At 38.4% G+C, this 19177-nt stretch overlaps 2 protein-coding genes across 2 annotated transcripts; both read right to left on the bottom strand.

The window, feature by feature from the left end:
• Positions 1-365: 365 nt before the first annotated feature.
• Positions 366-677, bottom strand: rprm3 (reprimo, TP53 dependent G2 arrest mediator homolog 3). The gene has a single exon (XM_067372219.1). The coding sequence runs from the start codon at positions 675-677 to the stop codon at positions 366-368; it is 312 nt and encodes a 103-aa protein (XP_067228320.1).
• A 12734-nt stretch (positions 678-13411) lies between these two features.
• Positions 13412-18836, bottom strand: nr4a1 (nuclear receptor subfamily 4, group A, member 1). Its single transcript, XM_067370899.1, has 7 exons — positions 18730-18836; positions 16392-17173; positions 16156-16285; positions 15908-16071; positions 15520-15722; positions 15263-15441; positions 13412-15163 (listed from the first exon to the last, which is right to left on the bottom strand). The coding sequence occupies exons 2-7, from the start codon at positions 17169-17171 to the stop codon at positions 14907-14909; spliced, it is 1713 nt and encodes a 570-aa protein (XP_067227000.1). The 5' UTR covers positions 17172-17173; positions 18730-18836; the 3' UTR covers positions 13412-14906.
• Between the last annotated feature and the right edge of the window lie 341 nt (positions 18837-19177).

The raw sequence follows: 19177 nt of genomic DNA, 5'->3' as shown, positions 1-19177 counted from the left end.
AGTGACATAAATCAAGATACAAAACAAGAGACAAATTCTTCTCATTTGGAATCGTCCATCCTGGATTAATGAATTTGGTTATCTTTCTCTGCTCTTGTTGTTTCAGGTGCTTTCATGGAGATAGAATGTTTTGATAGAATATGCAGAAAAAATATTTAACACCTTTTAAGAATAAAAACTGAACGCACTGTTCAAGACTCCAGTCTTCATTGTCTGCCACATTAAATGGTTCAAGTCCAAGATGAAATAGCCTATATAAAAATCAATTTAGTTTAGCAGCTGGCATGGAAATCATACCAACAGGTGTCTTTTATTAAAGATGATCAGTTTGTGTCAGTTAAGTCACTGGTTACAGTTTATTCCACTCATGCAGCAATCATAATAATTTCCGCGTCTTTAGAGGGTCTTCTGTCCTCCACCAGCAGGTTTATCATACTCTCGGACTTGATGAGTAGATTGCACCCTAGGAAAAAGATGCCGAAAATGACTGTCAGTGACAGCACGCAGAGAACCGCTATCTGCACCAAACGCATGATGAACTGATCGCGCTCGTCCTGAATCGGTGATCCGAAGCCGTCGCTGGTGATCACCGAGAAGTTGCAGCATCCTCGGACGCTTTCCAAAGGATGCTTCGCTGTAGAGATCGTCCGGTTCAGTAGTCCGTGTGAAACATTCATGTCGAGTTTTCTGTGGCGTCTAACGATTGTTGATGTTTTGGAACTTCCAAAGGGTACCGGGATTGCCTAGATCACTTGTGCGTTTCCAGGGATATCATATTTTAAAATGAACAAACATTCGTCGGTACGTGAAATATAGTCTGGGTTATTTGTGATATACGATAGAGTGCATCATCCAAGCGTCTCTGCAGCAGTCTTAGTGATGTCTGGAAGAGCGCACTCCGGTATTTCAGTGCGCCTTTGAGCGCGCGCTGAGAGGCGCGGCCACGCGCACACACTTTCTTCTGAACTGAGTGACCATGGAGGTTTGGAGGGGAGGGGTGTCTTAAAAGTATGTGTGTAGGCTACATATAACGGTTTGTTTTGAACCTCGAAAGCTACTTTATATGGCTTAGAATTCGTTGTTTGTAATGACCACACTTTGGACACTACGAGTCAGGACAGGAGGAGACAACCGAGTCAATCAAGAACAGACTACCTGAGATAAAATGTGTGAAGAAAATTCATGATAAATCAAGGTAAATATCACTTGTGAACAGAATATTTGTATCGTGTGTCATTTCGAATCTAGATGTAATTTTGTTCAGATTGCAAAAAGTGTGAAAATAGCTAACTAGGCCTATTATTTATTTGTGCGTATTTAGCATGCTAGCTATGAAATTAGCCTTCGCAACTAATGAGTCGGACAATTCCAAAAATGATTAAAATATAATTTCCACCACCAATATTTTCGTTATAATGTTTTGAGATGTGTTGAAAATGACATTTGTTGAAGACGGTTTAGAGTTTCAACAATTACAATTCTGCTGTGACGTCGAATATTGTTTGTTAAATAAATAAATAAACGAATCAGTGTGAAAAGTGGGGTTGTGCCCATATTTGAAGAAACCTCGATATTAATATGGCCACATATTAATAGTGTATTCAAATAACTCGGTGTAAATCTACCTGGGAACGCGAGATGGCAGTATTACCTTGCTTTACCAGTGTAATTGGCTGTACCTAGCCGTTTTCTATACTATTAAACATCAGAAAAGATTTTTTTAAAGTTTAAAATAGTTTTAAACCTCCAAACAGTGTAAGTGCACCTAGAACACTGAATTCGATTCATTTTATTTAGCATGAACAAAGACTATTGCATTTTTATGCAAGAAAGTCAAAGGAAATTTTGAAGAAGCAAGAAATGCAATCACAATACATTAGTTTAATTCATAATAAAGCAACATAAGGATTAAATTAATATATCAGCTATGCAGCTATAGTAAATGCAAGTGGCTTTCAGGAATAGCAGCACATACATTGTGTTTTTCATGTTATATTGCATTTAAATCCCAATGTTAATAAAACATTATCTGAAATTCATTGCATCGCATATACTATATATATACATAATGCTTGTTCTTACAAAACGTTATGTTATTTGAACTATTTGAATGTTTTAAACAATTATGTTACGCTTTACACATCCTCATGCCAGCAGTGCTGAGAAATGCACCTTCAGCCTTTTGCTTTCTAGAGCACATATGTAATTGCTGGTTTAAAGTTACTTTCTGAGTAGAGGCTGATGATCTTTGCTGATACATGACACAGCCTTATGACATTATATAAATAATATTATGCAACAGTTTGTTCCGATCTCTCAAATTGATTGGCCGAGCATCCTTCCAAGAGTGTTGATAAACAGTCCAGCAGCACTTTTTAATCTTTGTTATTGTTAGTTAATAAAAAAATACTACTGTTCATGTTAGTTCATATTAGGTCCAGTAAATAAAATATTAGTAGATAACACTATTAATATTTTTAATAATGTATTAGTAAATGTTGAAATTAACATTAACTAAGAATAATAAATGCTTTAGAATATTTAGTTGTGAATTGTTAGTTTATGTTTACTAATGTAGTGAAGTAACAGTTAAAAGTAATGTTACAATATTGCATTACTCTGTAACGTAACTATGTTACTTAGTTATGTTCTATGGAACGTAATCTGTTACATTACTTTTGCGTTACTTTTTCTCACCTGGGCTGGGCTTGCTTGTTTTTAATAATGGAAATAAATTCTAATTTTGGCCCTTTCATTGAATACAACTCGGTCTAAAGGAAATGCAAATTCACGTCTGTACAGCAGAGGGAGCAGCTCAAACAAATAACAGGTGTCAGCTGTGCTGCCAAGCCATTCTGGATTGTAGAAGAATAGGACAAAAGTGAAGAAAAACACTTACTTCAGCAACAAAAACAGAAAAACGAAAAACAAGTGTGATGCTTAATTTAAGTCATTTTTGCATATTATTCTGGTTGAATTGGATCATCGAAGGTCAGCAGCAAAGACATTGATTAATGAAGTCATATTAAATACATAAAGTATATTTGTGTTATTTAACATTTAATTATTGCTGGTTTTTGTAATATGCTGAGTTTGCACTTTATTGTTTTTATTCATTTTGAGGATTACTGAATCTGTTTTTGTGTAAGTGAGTTGAAAAAATGCTCACATTTAGTCTAGAACTACAATAACCATCATGTTTACACAACACTTCTAAAACTTACTCATGATTACTTTCAACAGAACAGTCAATAAATGGGAAAACAAGTAACTTGCATTACTTATTTGAAAAAGTAACTCAGATATTTTGTTGTAAATTTAAATACAATGCGTTACTTTACTAGTTAGTTGAAAAAAGTAATCTGATTACGTAACTTGCGTTACCCCCAACACAGTTAAAGGGTTAGTTCACCCAAAAATGAAAATTCTGTCATTAATTACTCACCCTCAAGTCGTTCTAATGTCCTAACCAGACGCGATGCGATAATATTACAGCGACGAGCAATTTGACTGTCCACACTAGACGCGATGTGAAAATGAGAAGCGATAAAATCAGTCAGATACCACAGCCAATCAGAAGAGAGTGTAGGCGGGCTCTCTCGGTAAGAGCACAACAGACACAATAAAATGGGCAAGTACATAGTAAAATTCATAAATGCACAATGCAAACATTTAAAGTACATACGCAGTGACTGAAATGATCTTAGAATACTCTTGTTTGTTCACATTGAGTTGACAGTTTGAATGTTCTTGTGCCCATTTATTTATTTTCAAGATATGAGGTGAATTATTACAGCTAAAAAGCTGGGAACACAGAATGATATTCAAACTCGCATTGGACACTTTTAACATTAAATAAAGCACATAAACATTACCTGATATTATCAGTGCCATACTCTGTGTTGCTGTTTCAGCCACGACTTCACGGAGAAATAGAAACCTTTTCTTAAATACAATATTCGCTTGTCGCTTTCACAGCTGGTTAGGACAAAAACTCAGATTAACATGGAAAAGATACCTTTTATCGCTTGTCGCGGTGAACCACTGTAGTCACATTAACTGTTTTAAATACGTTAGTAGCTTTTTGGGCATTTGAAAGTAGTGTTATCAAAAGTACTGACTTCGGTACCTATTGGTACTGAAATTTTAAAAACGTGACGCTTTGAGCGCTGTTGAGCGGATTCATAAACATCTCTGATTGGCCATTGTGTTGACGCGCTCATCGGATATGCCTGTGATTGGCTACAATGATCAACGCGTGGGAGCATGTGAAGCACACGGAAGTGTTTGAATTTGAAAGCGTTTTGAAAGTGGGAGCGCGAGCGATTGAAAGCAGGCGTCTAACAGTGGACCGATCCGCGATAGACGCCTGCTTTCAAACGCTCCCGTGTGTATCTGTGTAAGCGCTTAGTGAAGAGATTAATTGATGACTATTTACAACATTTTTACAGCGTTGGTCATTGAAGCCTATCACAGACATATCCGATGAGCCGTGAAAACAACGGCCAATCAGAGGCGTTTACGAATCCACTCAACAGCGCTCAAAGCATCACTTTTTTAAAATTTCAGTACCGACTAGGTACCGAAGTCGGTACTTTTGACAACACTATTTGAAAGTGTAAATTATCTTGCTGTCAATGCAGGGCTCACTGAGTCATCGGATTTTATCAAAAATATCTTAATTTGTGTTCCGAAGATGAACGAAGGTCTTACGGGTTTGGAATGACATGAGGGTGAGTCATTAATGACATAATTTTCATTTTTGGGTGAACTAACCCTTTAAGTAGATTTTTCTCAGACCATAGTCAGAATGAAATTAAAATAAACGAGGTTGATTTATTCTGTGAAAAATGATTTGCTTCAACAGTTTTGAATTTTTTGTTTATGAAATGTGGTAAAAAATCAAGCTTGTAATGCTTAAAGGGTTAGTTCACCCAAAAATGAAAATGTCATTAATGACTCACCCTCATGTCGTTCCAAACCCGTAAGACCTCCGTTCATCTTTGAAACACAGTTTAAGATATTTTAGATTTAGTCCGAGAGCTTTCTGTCCCTCCATTGAAAATGTATGTACGGTAGACTGTCCATGTCCAGAAAGGTAATAAAACATCATCAAAGTGGTCCATGTGACATCAGTGGGTTAGTTCGAATTTTTTTGAAGCATCGAAAATACATTTTGGTCCAAAAATAACAAAAACTACGACTTTATTCAGCATTGTATTCTCTTCCGGAATCCTTTCCATTGAATTGATTCCATTGAATCCTTTCATCTGTCGGCGTTGGTAATGCACTTTTATGTCGCTGTGGTTGTTTTTGGCGATTAGGACATCCGCACCATTTTGAAGCATCGAAAATACATTTTGGTCCAAAAATAACAAAAACTACGACTTTATTCAGCATTGTATTCTCTTCCGGGCCTGTTGTCAATCCGCGTTCACGACTCCGCTTCTTCTTCTTCTTTCCTGTTTTACAGCGGTTGGCATCCAGCTTATTGGTGCATTACCGCCCCCTTCTGCTCCGGAGTGTGGTTCACGACTCCGCAGTGACGCTGCTGATGTGTTATCTAGCGCGCCAGAGCTTCGTTTACAGTCTGAGGGAGACGCACGCTGTATTCAAGCTATTCTACATTGTTTGTATTTTGGTATTGCTATATTTTTTAAAATGGTGCGTAAGTGTGCATGTCGCGGATCTCCTAATCGCCAAAAACAACCACGGCGACGTAAAAGTGCATTACCAACGCCGACAGATGAAAGGATTCAATGGAATGAATTCAATGGAAAGGATTCCGGAAGAGAAGACAATGCTGAATAAAGTCGTAGTTTTTGTTATTTTTGGACCAAAATGTATTTTTGATGCTTCAAAAAATTCGAACTGACCCACTGATGTCACATGGACTACTTTGATGATGTTTTATTACCTTTCTGGACATGGACAGTATACCGTACATACGGCTAAAATATCTTAAACTGTGTTCCAAAGATGAACGGAGGTCTTACGGGTTTGGAACGACATGAGGGTGAGTCATTAATGACATAATTTTCATTTTTGGGTGAACTAACCCTTTAAGTAGATTTTTCTGACCATAGTCAGAATGAAATTAAAATAAACGAGGTTGATTTATTCTGTGAAAAATGATTTGCTTCAACAGTATATAAGTATAGAACCCTGAATATTAGTAGCTGGTAAAGTAGTCACCACAATGTTGTTAGCAACTTGTTTCCGTTTTCCTATGGTGCAGGATTTTCCTCAGGTCCAGGTGAGAGTGATGGTGTCACTTACTCTTGCCAAGTAGTGTGATAATCCCAGAGGGGCCTGACTTCGCGAACACGCACTCCGTTACATCTAAGTGCCATTATTGATTTCATGTGATGAGAGGTTATTTTTAAACTCAAGGCTAATGTTAGGGACTGGCAATCCCCACCCATGACACCCTTCTGAAATCCCAAAAATATAATTCCTCTGGGGAACAACGTGTACACTGAGAGGAATCTACGCCTGTGGTGTGTGTGAGAGATGTGTATTAGCAGGTTAGAATGTGTTCACATGTTTGTATATTTGTGAATGATATAAAATATACAAATACATGAATGGAAAAAGTTAGGAATAAGCAAATATTATTTATTTCAAATTTAAAAAGCATAAGTGGGAACACGGCATGCAGTTCAGGTCACATATTACTTTATGTTGGCATAGATGTTTTTCTCATTCATTTGCATTTAAATAAACCTGCTCAGCCAGTTTCATTGAAGTGCTGAGACAAGACCCTGCCTATTGTGGTTGACAAAACATGTAAATTGTGTGAAACGCCACGTTAATACAAACAGAGAAATTTTTTAATCATATGAAATGCAACATTCCTGTCTGTTCTCACTGTCTCTCATGGTAAAGCTGGTTTTCTAACAGCTGTTTTAACAATGCAGTTGCTGGGTGAACAGGCCTCTCTGCACATACAGCATTCCCTGCAGGTCATGCTGCTCTAAGAGGGGGTCCCTACGTGACCAGCTGAGCATTATTATTTCCATATATTTTTTTTATGCATGTAAGATGCCATATACTGAAGAATTTCATTTTCCCTATTAAGATTAAAGATCATAATAAAAATGACTAGTTCTGAATGTTTTGATGTCAGAACACATCAACACATGATTGACAAAGTTCATTTTATTATACTTATTCTAAGTATTGTAGATCATTGTTATTTATTAATATAACATACATTTACTTAAAGGTGCAGTACGTTATTTCTGAGAAACAATGTTGAAATTGGATTGGACCGAGCACCAAAACACACTTCTAGCCAATTAGCAGTAGGAGGCGTGTCCACTCATGAGGGGGAGGTGCCTGTGTTGCATAGCATGTTTGTGAATTTGGGGGTGGAGCTGTCAAGATAGGGGTGTGATTCTTTTTGGTAGGGGCGTATTTGTTTAAGTGATTTCAGATGTACATTATTATTATTTCTGTTTGTTTTTTGTTATGCATTTAAGCCGTCATGTGTTAATGAATTAATTTTTTTATGACAAAATATGTTAAAGTTCCCTGTAGTCAATAGTTTTATCTCTTAAAACTCATCTTTAATGACCAAAATGACATATTTAAACCTTTTTATTTAAAAATTCTTCATGCTTTAAAATAGCTTGAATGTAACTCTACTACATCCTTGCCTCATTTAATATACACAAATCAATGAATATGCAAATTAGCCCCACTTCCACTGACTCACGCCAGCTCAGAGATCCACACGGTCAACTTACTGAGGTAAACGCAGCACAATGGTATCGCTCTTTACAACATCGGACACACAACTGTAATTAATATGATTCATCATAACATCGTAATATACATCACACACCCGCCATATTGCTAAATCTACACGATTTTTCATATCAACAGAAAAATATACCAGGATAACCTGGCTCCCCTGCTAGTTCACTGTTAATGATATGCTAATAATAGGGCTGTAACGATATGCGATATGAAATCGAAATCGCGATACGCAGGTCCACGAACCTGTATCGCGATTTGAGAAGGCAGAATCGCGACACACCCATTCCAACTCCCAGAGTTATCCTTCCTGTCCAGATCCAATGCTACCACATTTTTAAATTACTATAAGTATTAGGGGTGTAACGATTTATCGTAGATGGTGTGTCTCAATCAGCTCTCTAGTTCAGTAAGTGTTTCGGGCACACATTGAATCTTGCATGCAGGTTTAAACGTTTCTCATGTCAGTCTCTTGCATGGTCGCGTGAGAAAAGTCGTGGCTTTCTTTCACCGCAGTGCACAGCAACAGCTGTGCTCACAGAAAAGCAAAAGACGCTTGCGATGCTTTGCTTTAAGTTCTGTGGCGCCGTTCACATATTGCGTCTTTTCCGCGTGCAAGTCAGTTATTATTTTCAAATGTAGCCGCGCGGCAGGCGCGCTCATAATGGGATCAACGCGGTCGCGACGCGCATGCAATTCTCAACTTCTCAGAATGCCGCAAGCGCACCGCAGGTCGTGTGACAAGAATCAACCGATCAGCTATGGCCTTTCTGTAACAACACATCAAAAGCTCAGCCGAACAGCTGATCATAGCTGTACAGGGTGGTTTTTATATCTTATCTCCATCAATATATCTCGTAGTAAAACTAATGCAAGGGCTAGAAATCATTTATCCTTTGCAGAAACATCCTCTTGTTCCTCTGATCCTCTTGGAGAGCCCAGTTCAAGGTTGCATAGCAACGACCGACGCCACGGGAGCGCAAGCGCTTTGGAAAGAAGGAGAAGCGGTGCGGCCGCGCCTTCCACGCGTTTTTAGACGCGATATGTAAACGGCCCCTATTCATAATTCTAAGTTCATGTTAAATTTAAAAAAAAATTTTTAGTGACAGACAGCCCTATTCAACTGTTAATTTGAATACAGAAGGTTTTTATTAAAATTTTATATTTATTTATTTTATTGAAATGTGATCTTGTGTGTACAACAAGGAAAATTATTGAAATTTGTTAATGTTTTTTTTTAATAAATCTTGTTTGAATTTCAGTTTCATTTTGTTCAAAATATCGTGATACGTATCGTATCGTGAACTCCGTATCGAGATACGTATCGTATCGTGACCTGAGCGTATCGTTACACCCCTAGCTAATAATAAAAAATAATAATAATTATTATTTTTATTTGATGTCACATTTTTAGGGGGAATTTTTATGTCACCCTTATGGCATTTGTTGCTAATGCATGGCAAACTGCATGCTTGTAAGTTTAGTTGATAGAAACACTTGATGTTCTCATTCAGTCTCCCATCGAGATCACACTACAATATTTTGCGGGAATATTTGGTGAATGGCCTCCCATTTCAGGCAGGAGAATGAACTGAGAGTGTTGACTTGTCAGAGCTGAATTGTGGTGTTTGGAATCAGGAATTCTTGTGATTATTCTCGAGAATAAGGCTTTCTCTGTTGAGTGGGCCGGCTCATGTCCGGGAGCTGCTCTGTGATTTCTTTTATTATCTGTCCAAGCATTCATTCAAATGGAACGATTGAGTGTTGATTCGAAACAAGTGCTGGATAGAAATTACTAGAGATCCTCATTTTTAACACTTGAGTCATACAACATTCGGCTATATTTATCTATTATCCTTATTTCCTATCTTACTCCATTATAAGTATTCTATCTCTCCCTCACCCTCTCAACACCCCTAAATTACAACTACAAGGCCATATTATTATAGATGAAACATGACACATTTTCACACTGCATGATATACCACATGATGCTCAGTGTGGATTGGTTTAGCATGTTCAGACTGAGTCATGAGTTCAGTGTGTACAGTAAATGTTCCCTCTACTTTATTCTCCACTCACTATCGACCATAAGGCCACTGCACCTGTTTGGTGCCTGACAAGTCATCAACAACACTTTGTCAACTCTTTCACTGAATATACATGGGCTCACAGTTTATAAAAATAGCCTTGCTGTCTGTTCCCAAGTGAGGAAGGCTGCAGGCTTCGGGAATCAGGAAAGAATTATTTTACAAATAACACAAAGTTGCTGATGCATTTAGGCTAAATCCAGGAAGAAGACTTGCACTTAAAAGATGTTAGTTGGGAGTGCACTGTGCATGCAGTGTCCTTGGAAGTTGATTTTTCAGATTTATTTGCATTGAAGTAGCATAGCTTAAGACATGAAAGTCTATACACCTGTTATGTAGTTATTAGGGTCATTCTGTACCTCCTTGTTCTTGGGCTGTGGAAGATCTTAGAACAACCTTTGGGCTCTTTTCCAAAACTTGCAGCTCTCCTTCGAAACTTGAGCTGCCCTGTCGGTCTTGTTTTATATCCCAGCATTCTCATGTTCCCTAGGCTGTCAGTGACCAGTGCAGGACATTGGTGGATGTTTATATAATAACTATATTCTTTGAAGGTAAACCAGTCTTGTTATATTGTCAACATGGCAATGCGCTTTTCAACACCTTGTTCTGTTGTTGCACCAGTAACCTGTCTTTAACAGAGTCGAACATGGAAACTGTGGATATTTTTGTATGTTGTTCCTGGCCCTGCCCACATAACTGCTGTAATCGGAGTGATAGTGACTTTATCCAATTACTTCTTGTGGATGAGCTCTGGTATTTTTTATTAGGGTGCTGCCATGCCCTTCAGATGCTCCTGTAAAGTTTCCAGACATTTTCTTAACAGTTAATAGATCTATCTATCTATCTATCTATCTATCTATCTATCTATCTATCTATCTATCTATCTATCTATCTATCTATCTATCTATCTATCTATCTATCTATCTATCTATCTATCTATCTATCTATCTATCTGTTTGTCTATCTATCTAACTGTCTGTGTCTATCTATCTATCTATCTATCTATCTATCTATCTATCTATCTATCTATCTATCTATCTATCTATCTATCTATCTATCTATCTATCTATCTATCTATCTAACTGTCTATCTATCTATCTATCTATCTATCTATCTATCTATCTATCTATCTATCTATCTATCTATCTATCTATCTATCTATCTATCTATCTATCTATCTATCTATCTATCTATCTATCTATCTGTTTGTCTATCTGTCTATCTATCTATCTGTTTATCTATCTATCTATCTATCTGTTTGTCTGTCTGTCTGTCTATCTATCTATCTGTTTGTCTGTCTATCTATCTATCTGTTTGTCTGTCTATCTATCTATCTATCTATCTATCTATCTATCTATCTATCTATCTATCTGTTTGTCTGTCTATCTATCTATATATCTATCTGTTTGTCTGTCTATCTATCTATCTGTCTGTCCTCCTATCTATCTATCTATCTATCTATCTATCTATCTATCTATCTATCTATCTATCTATCTATCTATCTATCTATCTATCTATCTATCTATCTATCTATCTATCTATCTATCTATCTATCTATCTATCTGTTTGTCTGTCAATCGTTCTGTCCTTCTGTCTGTCTGTCTTCAGTTTTTCAATTTCATAATAATACATAAACCAAGAAAATGTGCCTCTTCCCCTCTCATTCATCATTGTCAAGTTGACAATGGAGCAGATTGAGTTACATGGCCCAATAATGTGCTAAATGTATTTACCACAGGGTTTCCTCTTTCCTCTCAATGTCTGTGTAAGGTGCTCATAAGAGCTGTGTGAATTCTTTATAAAACTACAAAAATATACACCAGACAACTTGTTTATACAGACATAAAGTTCACTGCAGAGAGTTTTAACAACACACTATGCAAATAATTATATAATGTAATATGTGTCACGGGCCAGGTCTCAGAAATCTCATTGTTTCTTGGGATATCCCTTTTCTGTAATGACTCATTTCATGAGACATACTGTAAGCCACTTTCAGGCCAATTTCATTGCCACCGCCCAGGTATTATGTATTATATAGTTAAATTTAGAATGGTCTGGGATATTACATAACATTTCTGCCCAGGGTCACTAATGTTGAGGATCCTTATCAATTTAAGCCCCCCAAAATGCATCTGTTGGTCTGGCTGCTGGAGGAAGGTATCACACGAAGTCCCTGGCACTTACTCTGTCTGCTCAGTTGTACTTTCCTTGGTGGTACCATCGGCCACATACCTTGGCAAGCACAGGACGTATCAGAATAAATTACAGTGGCCCAAAATTAGGCCACAGAATACGGTGTTCTCTGCAGGGGAGGAGGGGATATGTGACACCCTGCAGGCCTTGTGGTGTGTAGCGTGACAGTCAGCCATCAGACAGGCTCAGTGTTTTGAAGCTACCGCACAAAATGATGTAGAAATACTTCAGTTCTCCGTGTTCCACCGTAGGCCTAGTTTACCTTACTTCAGAGTGGGGTATGTTGAAATCCCTAACCTATATCAGCAATAGTAATTTCACTGCTATTGTTAGCCTCATAAAGTAATATAATGACGTATGTTATAATCTGATTAATGGCCTGATAATAAAAATGAAAAAAAGTTCTAAATATAGTTCAAGATCGACGTCAAACTGATGTGATGACAGAACGTCAGGTCTGAATCATTCACATGACACAAATTAGCCGACTAACTGTCCATATGGAAAATGTTCAAAACCACAACTTCCTTCCAAACAGGGAAAGCTAATCGCTGTGAAGTAAACCAGATGACATCATGATTACTCAGATTACAGCTGTTATGAAAGCAGTGTTGAAACCCTATATAGTAAAAAGACAAATATTTGTCATTTATTCTAGTTTTTTGTTTGTTTGTTTACTTTTTTCATTGATTGGTGTTGTGAGAATGTAAGAAAGTTATATTTGGGCTATATAATAAAGGAATAGTTCACCCCAAGCTAAAAAATCATTTACTCTCCTCATGTTGTTCTAAACTTGTTGTTCTATGACTTTCTTTCCTCTGTAGAACAACAATAGTTCAATTTGGCCACTCCCTTCAATATAATAAAGTGTATGAAGGCTGGAGCTGTCAAGGTCCACAATGTCAAAAAATGTAATAAAATTCAGTCTGTTTTGCACATTAAGCTATCTCATGGATAGAAGACTTAAAATAGAGTCATGAATTTTAAGTCATTATTCATATTGTCTTATACTTGGTCTCTTTGGCATGTTCATTAGAATGATTCTTTTGAATCAGATATTTTCAGTGAATCCAGTTCACAAACCAGGTTGAATGATTTGTTCACAAATCAGACTCGCTGACAACATAAATTTCAATCAGAAGAATTAGAATACAATATAGAAGTAATAAAGGCTAGTTTTATATTTCACAGAAGAAAGAAAAAAACATGGTTTGGAATGGCATAAGGGTGAGAAAATAATGATAGAAACCCTTTTTTAAAGAAGAAAACCATGCAAATCTTGCTTTATTTCTTTTATCGATAAACCATTTTGTGTCATGCTAACATATGATGTAAAAAAATGTTCAGAAACACCCAAGATGATTTTTGTTCAAAATTTATTTTATATAGAGAGCTGCACAAAATCAATGAAAGATAAGCAATACCTCTCATTTATGTAAAAAAAAAAATTCAGAATGCCCGATCTTGATTTTGTCATTATGAGAAAAAGAATTACAGTCTGGAGGAGCTCTAGCCATATCTATACATACTTAAAATATATACATACAAATATAATTACTCTAAGGTTTGACTGGTACACTAAGTCAGGCATCTGTAATAATACTCAAAGTATTTGCATGTAAGAGGCTGTACGTGGTACATGTACAGTAGCTGCACTGGATCTCTTGTGACCTTTCAGAACATATTCATGAACTACTGACTCTTAAAATACACTTACATGCTTTTTATTACACAAGTGTACCACAATCCTCGAATGCAGTCACATCAGTCCTGTACTCAAGTGTATCAGTGTATCTCTGTTTTCAGTGTAAGCACTATGGTGCATGTTCTTGAGCATGTTCAAGGGAGATAATGCTTGGGCACTTGAGAGTATTTAAGGCTTTGTCTGATTTTCAAGCATCCAAGCTTTTTGGTCCATGGCTATTCTAACTTGAAGTTGGAAGATGAGCACTGGATTCTTGGATGCTTTCTATTTGGAATATGCCCTCTGAACATAGCTGTAATACTGATGGGAATATCATGTCTTTCATTCGTAAGTCACATGTAGAGCATTTGAGCTTCTTGATTTGCTCCACTGACATGAAATGCTACTGACTCAAGCTATCAATTCAGCTTAAAATATGCAAAGATTTAAAATTCCACGGGGCCTCATTTCTAAAACGTGCATATGCATAGATTTGAACTTAGAGTGTGCGTACGCTAAAATCCACGCCAACATTCATATTTATAAAAACGGTGTTTGACGTGGAAAAGTGCTTAGCACCACTTCAGGGTCTGAGCAGATGTACGCACTTTCCCTTGTGGCAGAGAGTCACAGTACTGCAGGTATTTGGAAATCTAAGCAATTATTGCTGCTAACCATTCTCTCAAGTAAAGCATTTGGATGTTGATCTGAAGCGATTCAGCTGCCCACAGTTTCAAGATCATTTGCGATTTATAAATTTCACATCTTGAAAAGAGGTGTATGCATGTTTTTTGTGCATTCATTCGTTCTCTGAATCACGTACTCATAATTTAAGAAATGATTGTAAGATCAAATGTAGGGCGGTTTCTATGCAACATTTTATAAATGAGGCACCCATGTGTGTTTAGAGTTACCAAACTGTTCCACCAAATGCATATTTCTCATTATGTGTCTGTTAGTGAGTTCATTGTTGAAGATTGTGATGAAGGTTTCCAAATGCAGGCGCAAGTAGAATGTCATCTTTCTCCGATTCCATTCCAAGAAAGCAGAGAACAGTAAGCGATACAGTCCTTTGACTAGCCAAACCATCAAGAGTTCCCCAAACATCTCATATCCATTTCTTTCATCGGTTTAAGTCACCACGGTTGTCCGTTTATAAAATCTCTTTGGTGCATTCAGAATGGCAATGTGTCCATGAAGATTTTATCCACAATGGGTGGAGGTGGCACCAAGTCTTCCAGTTTAAGATAGAAGATTCGCTGGAGGCCCTGGGTGCACAGTGTTCTCAGCTCCGGAAGCTTGCTCAGGAGTCGGGACAGGTAGTTGGGCCGGGTGGCCTCAGGGGTGCTTGTGGAGACGTGGTCTCTGAGACACGTGACCAGGCGGTTTTGGAGGTCTTCGATCCGTTTGGGCTCTTTCAGGCCGTGTCGATCTGTTGGTCACAGTCAGGGTTAGAGATTTGCTTAGGATAAAACTTATTTCTATATTCTGTCAAGAAGAAATAGAAACGGACTAAAAGACAGTCATGTACCTGTGATTATGACCAGTGTGGCAAGACAGGAGAAAGACGACAAATCCAAGTTCAAGCGATGTAAACTCTGAGAGAACTCCATAATTGAGTCAATCCAGTCACCGAAGCTTCGTACGCACTGCGTCCGGTGCAAAACCATACCGTTGCAGAAAATAAGTTTGTCTGTCTCAGGGTTTGACCTAAATGAGATAAATGAATGCTTAGTCACTTCACATTATTACAATACTAAATTTATTGTCATATGAACTGACTTGTACCTGTAAGCTAGCCGAAGTATGAAGAGCTCAACAAACGCTGACTCAACAAGAAGCTCTTGGTCCTCCTTACAGAAGGCACTGAAACCAGGGATGTTTCCAGCCCACTTCCTGATCACATCCATCGAACCCGTTAACAGGTCATAAAATTGCTGTATGTCATTGGCGTCTTCCTTCTCAGACAATCCAGAGACTGATTCCTGATACTGAACCAAAAATACAGTATATTAATTAACATTGTAGGTGCACAGAAATATGACAATACTATTAAAAAAGCAACCCAAGTTGGGTTGAAAATGGATAAACTCAGCGATTGGGTTATTTTAACCCAGCAGTTGGGTTAAATGTGAAGGTTAAAACACTAAGCAAGCTTAAATTTTGCTTTCCTCACCTTTGAATAGTCTAGAGTTCCACTGGCAGGGTTTGAGTCCATATGGGCAGTGACGAGAGAGGCAATGATGTTTACAGGTGAAGAGACAGACAATGAGTCCTGAACGACTTTTGGCTTGGACGGCAGACGACCTCTTCTACCTTTCAGGCTGTCTGTTCTCACAACTACACAGAGGGACAATATGTACACTTATTAAAAACGCTGAGACGGTATGCGAGTATAATAATAAAAAAAAGATGAATTCCCACCTTCTTTCACCATCCCCACAGCTAGGCACTTTTGGAAGCGGCAGAACTGGCATCTGTTTCGCCGCCTTTTGTCAACTGGGCAGTCCTTGTTGGAGAGGCAAACGTACTTGGCGTTTTTCTGTACCGTGCGCTACAAAACCAGAAAGGTTGAAGTTTGTCAATCAAATGAGCTTAATGGCCAAATACAAAATGCAGAGGTGAGTTAACGTGATTTATCAGCAAGCTCACTCTCTCACCTTGAAAAAGCCTTTGCATCCTTCGCAGGTTCGCACCCCGTAATGCTGACAGGAAGCGTTGTCTCCACACACTGCGCAGCGTCCCTCGTTTCCTGTGGGGCTCCTTATTTTAGGAGACAGGTGTCCGTCCATCATTCCTGAGCCATCCCGGCTGCCCTGCTCCAGGCCGAGGGGGCTGAAGGGATGCGGAGAACTGTGTTGTGGGGTCTGAGAAAAGGGATCCTGCTCCTGAATCTGTGGCTGCAACGAGCCACGTGGAGAAAGCTCATCGTGCCCGAACGTGAAGAAAGAGGCGGACTGGTTCATAGGCTTCTCTGAACCCCAGCAACCCTCATCGGGAGAGCAGGGAGCAAAGGTGCTATCCCAGGTAGACATGGGCTGGAACCCCGGGGTAGAGGGTGACGGTGCAGACGCCGGACTCCCGAAGCAGTTTGACCCACCTGAAGAGGACAGCGTCTCATCTAGGTAACTCAAAGCGAATGTTCCTGGGTAACAGCCGTACACCTGGAGGTCGTCCAGCTTGAACGAGTCTTGCCCAGAGGTGCCGCCCACACAGGTAGAAGCAGCGCCTGTTGCGATCTGGCATGAGTAGGTATCAAACTCGCCGACGTAGCCTCCGACCAGAGAGGTGATGCTGGGCAGGGAGGGCGCGGAGAGCTGGTCCAGCTGGTCAGTTACATCCATGGCCAACCTGGAGGTGAAGTCAGGATTCAAAAACTCTGAGCTGAAGAGGGAGCTCTCATAGGTCTGGACTCCATGTTGACTTTGAACACAGGTCATTTCTGTAGAACAGAACCACAACATCTACTTTTCAATACCGTAGATATTGCTGCGGAAAAGTCATATGCCTTGAGAGCTCAACAGCGCATTCTAACCTAGACAGACTTGCTTGCCGGCCAAAGAGTCTGTATAGACACAGTTCTCTGAAGTGATTTCAGAGAAAACTTAGAGAGCCGTCTGGCTGGAAAGGGCAGCCATGCTTATTGTGTTACCACATTAAGAACGTCAGACGAACACGACACGTGGGTTGCCTCACTGAGAGGGCGTGTGTGTTTGTGAAGGCGCGTGTGAGTGGGTGGTGTATGTATATGGAACTTTTTTAGATAGACTCAAATTTCCCCAGCAAAATCAGACATAGTGTTCCATAATGCAAATGATAAGATAAAATAAAGGGGGAAAAACTATTTGCAGTGAAGAAATACTTATATTCAATCAACACTATCGCTCTACATGGGTTAAATATTTAGACTGGCAATGAAAACATTTCTAAAATGTGCAAATATCACTTGTAACTTGATTTTAAAAGAGTCATTCTGCAGAAAGTATTTTAATGCACTATACAAATGTGAAAGATAATTATGGCTTAGCAGTCTGACAGACGTCCATGACCTTGCACACAGAGCAAGGTGAGAACACGACACCTGATGATCATTTGACCCCTGAACGTTTCATTACCTCCATATGTTGACTAAAACAGTAAATGCATTTGTTTCTTAAAGTCAAAATCTGTAGTTAGTGTAACTGTCTGAAAACTGTAAAAAAAAAAAAAAAAAAAAGTCTAAAAATAATAATAAAAAAAAATCTGCCAAATCAGTCAGGAGTCATTTTATGACAATAAATAAATAAAGATCTAAATAAATAAACAAAAAAACAGACAGGACTCCTTTAAGAACAGGTCAAGGTCATTATTTTTATAAAACTTTACAATTACTCGGTTTTTTTTCAACTAATTCTAAGAAAGCTTCTTTATATTCATGACTCAAAATGATATTACTAAAAACAAATTAGCTTGAAACACGTTTCTTTTTTATTATTATTACCATTGTGTGTACACCAAATGAAAGTGTATGTCGTGTAGAGTCAATCAAAATGTGTATTATTCAAATAGCCAAAGTACAGCCAGGTTTATTAGGAGAATATGTGCAGCCAAGTTGTCGGCTCTTGCGCGAGCACCTGTTGCATCGTGACACTGCGCGTGCAGAAGCGAACCACTGTACCACACACCCCCTTTTAGTCTATTCCTTCATTTCGTACGGTTTAACATCGCGTATGTATATCCAAATTGACTAACATTTTAAATACTAGAAGCCAACTCATTCTGCGAATATAACTGGTGGATACGCACTGTGCTATTCGTTTCGAAATAACTCGCGCGCACCAAGTAGTAAAACATACAAATACATTCGATTACAATGGGAGAATATTTCAGCTCAACACATACACATATTTTATATGACTAAAAACACATTTTCTGTTCGTCTGTTAAAAGAAGCATAAAAATACAAAGAGAAGAGTATTAACTGACTTCCGAATTTTAAAAGCAAAAATCCTTACGTACCTGAAAATGTATTGTGGTGAGGGACTTATCAGCGTCCGTATTCCAAGTGATGGATAACCATGTATAAACGTCCCCGGCTAAGACAAGACTGTTTTCTCATATTTCTGAGAGCGAGCAGATATATAGCACTACTTTATTGTGCCGTTACGTCAGAGGTGCATCCTCTCGAGGCGTTCCACTGGCAAATATGGCCATGCAGGGGCGGAGATCCTCGGCAAATCTTTCCGGCTGCCGACCAATCAGAGCGCTCGAAGACAAAAGACATGACGCACACACGGGATTCCATTGACGCAAACAATCCGCACGTTTATTGTTCTAATTATAGCAGCGCACTGCTGTGCAACTGGCTGAATTTAGTTAAAAATAGGGAGGAGAAGACACAAATAACTAGAAGATAAGTAAAGACGATCAACAGAAAGAGTAAAAAGAAACACACAAAAAACATTTT

The sequence above is a fragment of the Chanodichthys erythropterus genome, chromosome 20 (assembly GCF_024489055.1).
Source record: "Chanodichthys erythropterus isolate Z2021 chromosome 20, ASM2448905v1, whole genome shotgun sequence".
Lineage (NCBI taxonomy): Eukaryota > Metazoa > Chordata > Actinopteri > Cypriniformes > Xenocyprididae > Chanodichthys > Chanodichthys erythropterus.
Note: the sequence above shows the minus strand (reverse complement) of the source record. Positions and strands in the feature narration are given on the sequence as shown.